The sequence below is a fragment of the Hippoglossus hippoglossus genome, chromosome 10 (assembly GCF_009819705.1).
Source record: "Hippoglossus hippoglossus isolate fHipHip1 chromosome 10, fHipHip1.pri, whole genome shotgun sequence".
Classification (NCBI taxonomy): domain Eukaryota; kingdom Metazoa; phylum Chordata; class Actinopteri; order Pleuronectiformes; family Pleuronectidae; genus Hippoglossus; species Hippoglossus hippoglossus.
In genome coordinates, this window is record NC_047160.1 from 18,191,343 (window position 1) to 18,199,082 (window position 7,740).

A 7,740-nucleotide genomic window follows, 5' to 3' on the forward strand; every position below is an offset into this window, starting at 1 on the left:
CTCATCAAACTGTGCGACCATGCACTGGCAGTACCTTTACTTTGAAAGTTGAGAAATCGGATGTCACATGTGACGGATTTAACGTCGTGTAAGTAACAGTGACGTTTGCTTATCGATGTTTGATTAATAATACCAGAAAAATACTTTTTATTTTCCTATTAAGAACAATTACTCTCGATCTACGCTGCATTCAAATTAGTAAACACTGTAAAAATAAAAGCTTGTGAGTTACTGTGGGTGTTGGACGAAATATTACAGATATGAGGAAGCAAAACAATAAAAGAGGCATGTAACTACCCTCATGCAACACGAGCAAATATTTGTCAAAGGCTGCTTGGCAAACTAGAAAAACTGGAATGGGCACATTAACAGGTCTGCAATACAATGCATATTACATCACGACTTGAACAGAATTAAATTCAAACCAGACAGTCAGTTAACATGAGCTTGAAACAGAAAACAAACCAACTTTTTGCACCTAAATAGAGACTTGTCACCGTTTTGTTATTGCAAACTTCATAGATGGAAGCGAACTGTATTATAATTCAAAGAAAGTCTATTATTTAATGTTTATTTACCACAGGAGTTGATTTTCCCCTTCAAAAATCAACAAAAATATACTTTGTGTAGCAGGTGTGCTCTAGCTCTAATCCTGTGGTACGAAAGTGGATATTTAGTATAAGAATGAGTAATACTGGCGGACACTTGAAAAGTGAGTTTGGGACCTGCATAGCCTATAATTACAACCCCGGTTCCCCCCAAAGGGCATTGTAAATGAAAGGATGGTGGAGTCTGACAGGTAGTGATTGTAAAGGTAGAAGATTTGTCAGTGCATCTTTAAACAAGTACTCGGGATACACTGTGTGCTACAATTGTCTTTCAGTGTACAGGCCTTATGAGGATGAATAAGGGCTAAAGAATCCGCCCCGGGAAATTAGGCATTAACTTACACCTGGCTAAACAGGTCAGTGCAGTCTTTTCTTTAAAAATCACTTGACATAAAAACACAAACTTAAAGTTGCCACCAACTCAGTTACTTTACTTATGTGTTGTTCTGCATAATGTTTGAGGTCTTACTCATAACTGCTGATGGGTAAATCAGCCGGGAAGAACACAATTTAACAATTTTATACCAGCTTATTAAACTTAATGTTAAAAAACCCACATCAAACATTAATATTTATCTAAAACGGACTAAATTAAAATGTTGTATTCAATGTTTGGAGTGGAGGAACTACTGCAGCCGCACTGATGTTGCAGTCAGCTTCAGTAAAGCGGAGACTTAAAGCATCATTAAACAGAGGTTGAAGGAAAGGTGGCAGAAGCAACGGGAGGAAGACAGGAAAGGACGGTGGTTTTGCAAAATTCAAAGGAAAGTGGGAGAAATTAGATTGACAGGAGGAAACAGGAGAGAAGAAACAATAATATCAAGGCTCAAATATGGACACACAGGACTAAACAGTACTTTGCAAAAAAATTGGAAAACATGATACAGGAAAATGTTATTATTGTGGGCAAGAGGAAACAGATCATAGTGTTATAGTACACTGTCCTAAAGAGGAGCAAGAAAGAACGCAGCTAATTGTAAACCTTGGCAAGATTAAAGTACATTTTGATTTTAGAGAAATCCTACAAAATGTAAGCGTTATCGAATACTGACACTGAAATTGAAACTACTGATCATCTGTTTTTCGATTGCATGTACTCTGTAACACTCTAGACTTACAAGACTGGCGGTCAACTAACATCCAACTCCCTGTTCCCCTCGCAAGGCAAAAGATTGTGTTGGGTATTAACTTGAGGGACAATAAGAGTGACCTGATTATTAAAGCCTGGTGCTCCTGGCAAAATGTTTCATCCACCCATCTTCTCTGTGTTCAGAAGGTGGACAATCATCTCTGTGCCCTGAAACTAATGGAGGGGAAACATGCCAAGTCTCTTCTCTGGGCTTATGAAGACTTTAAGATATATGAGGACCTCTAGTGAAACTAAAAAGTAGTTTATTTCTATTATTTTATCATTTAATTTGTATTTAATTAATTATAATAATAATAATAATTATTATTATTATTGTAATTATTATTATAATAATAATTATAATAATTATAATTATTATAATATATTTTTTGTTATCTAATTCAAGTTGTTTATAATGTGCCTTGTTATTTGGTATCATTTGTAATGACGTCAATGTCTTGATATTTGACCGATTCAAGTTTTAAAATAAAAACAACAAATTTACAGGGCAAAAAAATAATCCCGATTCTTGGTTTTGGTCTGCAGGTGGCGGTGTCGCGCCGCGGAGCTTCTGGTCAGCCGGGAACAGAGCGGGAGAAGGAGAAGGAGGGCGGAGTGGGAGAAGTCGTTGTGAAGCTTCAGAGTCTCGGTGCTGATCAGCTCGGAGGCCGCCGCCTGTAATGCTGACTTACTCCATTTAATCTACTCTGTGGTTTTATCGTAGATGTTGTAGAATTCGCGTGCTGGCGTTTGTAAAGCTCAGCGCTGTCGCTAGTTAGCCGGATCGCACCTTAGCTAGCGTTAGCCCAAGTAACCAGCTGCGGGCGCTTTATCGCCATTTTGCGCATTCAACAGCCCAAGACTTTCGCCCGCAGCAAGGTAACAACCGCAGAAATACACCCAGGAACCAAACTTTGTTTTAGCTGACGCTCCTTATAACAGTAACGTTACACGATCCGTTGTGTGTCGCAGGTGGTTGATTGTGCAGCATGGCAGAGGCAGACCGACCGGGGAAGCTCTTCATCGGGGGACTGAACACGGAGACCACCGAGAAGGCCCTGGACCAGTACTTCAACAAATATGGCAGGATTGTCGAAGGTGTGTATGGAGCCATTGTTGGCCATTTTAACGCTCACCTCAACCCGCAACTCGGTTTACGGTTTATTCCAAAATGCACAGTTTTTGCCGATGAACACTTCAAAACTCTACCAGATGTTTGTGCACTTACTTGAATGTAACTAAAGGCACCAGATGTCTACACGAGTGCATTTTATTTTTCGTCTTTTCTCGCAATTTGATAATATTAATAACATTTTATTTGTTTGTATTTTGAATATCAGATGTGTGCACCATCTGATGTTTTTTGACCTTTTACTTTAGTCCCCATTTTCTCTTATTTACTGTAAATTGAAATCTAGCCTTGAAGGAGGAACTCAGAAAACTTTTTTACCACAAAGTAAGCAGTGAGATTAAAATTGACAGCAATCTTTTAGATTGACAGTTAGTAAATTGACAGTAGAAATAAGTTAAATTGTTGTAAAATAGTAATCGTTTGTAAATGATGTAATCAGCCTAAACACAAAGTACAAGCTCTCAGTTATCTCTTTATTTCAGTTATTTTGATGAAGGACCGTGAAACAAACAAGTCAAGAGGATTTGCTTTTGTTACTTTTGAAAGTCCATCTGATGCAAAGGACGCAGCACGCGAGATGAATGGAAAGGTAACTACTGTCATCAGTCAGCCGCACTCCCCTTAGAAATCTGCTTTGAGTTGTGATTGAAATTGTAATTCTTCTACCACAGTCTCTCGACGGCAAGCCTATCAAAGTCGAGCAGGCTACAAAGCCTCAGTTTGAGAGTGGAGGCAGGCGAGGACCTCCACCCATGTACTCCCGCAGTCGCCCCCCCAGAGGAGCCCGTGGTTCCAGGGGAAGTATTGGTGGAATGAGGGGCCCACCTTCCAGAGGTATGTTTTTATTTAGCAAACAAATTGAATGTGTGCAATTGTAAAACAACATATTTGTATTCTATTTTACTTTTGGAACTTAGTGTGTTAATATTTGTATCTCTTGTCTGTGTGAAGACTACGATGATAATTCAGGAAATGGAGAACCCTTCTTCAAAGGGATGTCATCCAGAGGCCCCCCTCCTATGAAGAGAGGACCCCCAGTACGTAATGGAGGCCCCCCACCAAAGAGGTCTGCCCCGTCTGGTCCTTTGAGCAGACGTAAGTATGAGAAGGTGTTCTATTGGTACTATGCTGACTGGAAACCCAGTGGTTCACAGATTTGATCACTTATCTAGTTCTCCTGAAAGTACCTTGATTGGCTTCTTGTATCTCAGATTCTATTTTTTAATTAACAAGCTTTTCTTGTGTTTGTTTTCTAGCATCCATGTCAAGGGACAGGGATCCATATGGTCCACCCCCTCCTCGCAGAGACTCCATGATGTCTAGGAGGGATGATTATCCATCACCACGAGACGAAAATTACAACTCAAAAGACAGGTAAAACAGTTCATCTTTAGTTACATTTTACAATTGTGTGAAAATGTTTCTGCATTTAATTAGATCAAACTTGAGCATTTGTGCTTGTGTCTGAAATCTGTTAAAAAACTCAATAACTAGTTACTTACTGTTATGATCATGGATAAAATAATCAACAGAAATTCGGCTCCCAAGTGAAATATCAAAGATGGCGTTTACAGCTCTGCAGTTAATTGCACTATGTTTTTCAGCTACTCCAGCCGGGATTATAATTCCAGAGAGTCAAGGGATTATGGACCTCCCCCCAGAGATTATTCATACAGAGAGTACACAAATTCCAGTTCCCGAGATGACTATGGCTCAATGTCAAGAGGATACAGGTACTTGAATAAATTGACACAAATGATTTGAAGATTAAATCATCACATTTGGTCTTCAAATGACAATTGTTTGTATTGTGTAGCGATCGCGATGGTTATGGCGGAGGCCGCGAAACCCGAAGCTACATGGACCGTCCGAGTGGTGGCTCCTACCGAGATTCATACGATGGTTATGGTAAGATACGACTCCATGAATGTAATAACCACTGTGGCACAAAGAAAAGCTGCACAATACCCAAGCGAATCATAGCATTGACTACCGCACTCTCCAGTCAGAAGAAGCCTGCAGTTTTTCCCCCACCCCAGAGGAAGTGACTTATCAGGCAGCTTCTTAACTTTTTTCTCTTCCCTCTTCTGCATCCTTGACCTGCAATCCAAGCTGCATATGTTCACGCTATTAGAAGCCTATAGCCATTGGCATCTAAAATTCAAAACAAAATTCTATTCCAAAGCTGTTTCTTCATATCTATGTCCATAGAACCGCTACAGCCATCAAAATAATCAGCTTTTGTGGCAATATCATGCAGAATATTTGCAACCATAAGGAATCTCAAAAAAAGTCCTTGGAAACATCTGTTGAGCTCTCAGTATGTGTTGCCTAGCAAAGCCCTCCCTCAAGGAGTAACCTTCACAAAACCGTCAAGACAACTCTGAAAACCTCGTCCTTAACCTGCAGTTCTGACTCTTGGAGCTCTAAATGGAAAAGGCTTCTCAAATCAATGGCATGCTGAAATGGTAACAATGCCCATAATTCCCTGTGCTTGGATACATTACTGCTGATATCAACCAAGTATAGCAAAACATGATGGGACATTTAATATGTCATCCATTCAATTTATTTTTCACAAAGTGAATTCTATTGGCGAAAAGGGGGCACTTGGCTAGTGCGAGAATATGTATAAATTAAACCTTGCCAATTACCTGACCATTGACCCTGCAGGTAACTCTCGCAGCGCCCCACCTTCAAGGGGCCCCCCACCATCCTATGGTGGGAGCAGTGGAAGCAGTCGTTATGATGACTATGGCAGCAGTACCCGGGATGGCTATGGCAGTCGTGACAGTTACCCCAGCAGTCGGAGTGAGCCGTATCCACCTTAGCCGATGGTGAGCGTAGGGCAGGCAGGAGAGGGGCCCTGCTCCCCCTGCGAGAGAGGCTACCCTCCTCGTGATACGTACAGCAGCTCAAGTCGTGGAGCGCCTCGTGGGGGCCGCGGGGCAATCGAGCCGATAGAGGAATGGCTCGCAGCAGATACTGAACTGGACTTGGAAATCGCATTAAAGCCAACCTTGGTCGTCGTTGCACAGTAAAGACGTGTTCTGGATGAAACCTGACAAGACAAACTAGCCATGTCTAAATCTGTGGATTACAAAGCTTAGCTTTAAACTCTGTCATGACTTTCCCAGTTTTTTATGTGTAAAATTACTTTGTTTTGTTTTTTTTTTAGTATTTCTCTTGCTCATGTAACAGTACAGTTACCAAGTGAGTGTTAGTTTTTGTACATCAGTGCTGTTGGAATCTGCAATGCCCTATAAGTCTGGCTACTCTAATAAAGCTTTTAGTTGTACCATGACCACTGCTCGTCCATTTTCGAAACCAGATCAGAGACAGTAACATGAATGTGAAGTAACAACATGAATCTCTGTAAAGCGAGTCTCTGCTCATACTATATACACAGCCAAGTGACTGAAGTTCATTCTTACCACTCATGTACCTCCAACTGGACGCTACTGTTTTTAAGGGTTAGGGAAATGTTGCTGTCAAAATGTTCCAATGTAGTTTCCTTGGAAACGGATCCATCACCCTAGAGCCATATGATGGCATGCAACGACAAAACCAAAGGCAACAACAACCAAATGCAACTCGACTGGTAGTCAACAGCTGGTAAGCAAAGCAAACCTCTTTGTTTCTCGTCTGTAACTGAGTTTCTCATTGTCCTGTATTGCAATCTCCACTCAGAAGGGTGATGTTCAAGATGGCTTTTGCTACAGTGGACAAAAGACAAAAGGAGGTCGACTGAATGAGCCTTTTTCACTGTAGTCCGTTTTCACCGGCCAAAAGTGAGAAACAGCCCAAGACAATGAAAGCCATAACAGACACCACGTGAGCCCTCAAAACAACCTTTTTTGCCTTCTCAATCGTTCACCCTCAGTAAAGTGATTGGCAACCGTGCATTTTTATCTCTAATGTAAAAAGTGTTTGTTTATTTTTTTAAGACCTATTTTGCGAAAACTGAAAAGCCATTTTTAAATTAAGAGCCATATTCTCAGTATCAAAACCTTTTCCACAAGCATGCCAATTCAAACAATGGAGACCTCTGGAAGAACAGCATCGTCCTCACTGCCCAACTGGAAACGATCACTGAAGCGAATTCGAAGTCGGACCAAGGACTACAACATACTTTCCGATTTATTTTATGAATACATGACAAGGACATGGGCAACATGTTAATATTCTGTTCTCATTGCAGGATGAACATCCCTCCAAGGCAACTGCCCTTGCAACGTAGCTGACTTGTGTCCTGGTGACGTTGAACCGATCAAGCCGCAGTGCGCTTGTCCAGGTATGTCAACCAGACAGATCATACAATAATCATTATATTGTGGTTAAGTGGATTTTCATTGCTGTGTACATATATAACTGGTTGTCATTGTTTCCCTGTGTTTCAGATGCTGCCACAGGCTTCTGTTGAGAGTGCCGCTCCGGTCCTTTCAAGTGGATCAACGTGTCGACAGTGGGGAAGAACACGGCTGAGGATTTGCTCATATTCACAGTTTCTGGTGATTTCAATAAAGAGTTTAAAAAAAAAAAAAAAAAAAAGAGCTTTGTTTCCTCTGTTGTCTTGTCACGAAAGAAGAATGAAATGAGCACACCTTTGCACAAAGATATCTTTGATGATGGTTTAGTTATGAGTTTTTTTTTTCATAACCTCTTTTTTGATAAGAGGCTTTTCTAATGGTGATGATGATTTTCCTCCTGCAAATATCCAGTTAAAGTATTTAGCAAGTGGGCAATGCAATAATCAAATGGCTTGGTATTGTTCTCCGGAAATTAGTGCGTGACCCATTTGGCATCGGAGTGGTTTTCCATGCCAATGTTATAATGGATGTCAGCAGACTGCATGTCAGCCCCACTGATCA

At 40.8% G+C, this 7,740-nt stretch overlaps 1 protein-coding gene across 2 annotated transcripts; it reads left to right on the forward strand.

Moving 5' to 3' along the window:
- Positions 1-2,321: 2,321 nt before the first annotated feature.
- On the forward strand, positions 2,322-7,404 carry rbmx (RNA binding motif protein X-linked). Of its 2 annotated transcripts, none has more exons than XM_034598274.1 (10): positions 2,322-2,616; positions 2,710-2,835; positions 3,352-3,458; positions 3,541-3,703; positions 3,821-3,964; positions 4,126-4,243; positions 4,474-4,602; positions 4,686-4,777; positions 5,543-7,163; positions 7,270-7,400. In XM_034598274.1, the coding sequence occupies exons 2-9, from the start codon at positions 2,727-2,729 to the stop codon at positions 5,698-5,700; spliced, it is 1,020 nt and encodes a 339-aa protein (XP_034454165.1). In that variant the 5' UTR covers positions 2,322-2,616; positions 2,710-2,726; the 3' UTR covers positions 5,701-7,163; positions 7,270-7,400. The 2 variants fall into 2 exon arrangements, with proteins under 2 accessions (XP_034454165.1, XP_034454166.1); XM_034598275.1 differs by having other exon boundaries at positions 2,325-2,616; positions 7,071-7,163; positions 7,270-7,404.
- Positions 7,405-7,740: the final 336 nt, after the last annotated feature.

Coding starts and splice junctions, on each gene's coding strand:
- rbmx (XM_034598274.1), top strand. CDS start 2,727: ATGGCAGAGGCAGACCGACCGGGGAAGCTCTTCATCGGGGGACTGAAC. Junction 3,965..4,125: donor GTCTGGTCCTTTGAGCAGAC/GTAAGTATGAGA, acceptor TTTGTTTTCTAG/CATCCATGTCAAGGGACAGG. Junction 4,778..5,542: donor AGATTCATACGATGGTTATG/GTAAGATACGAC, acceptor TTGACCCTGCAG/GTAACTCTCGCAGCGCCCCA.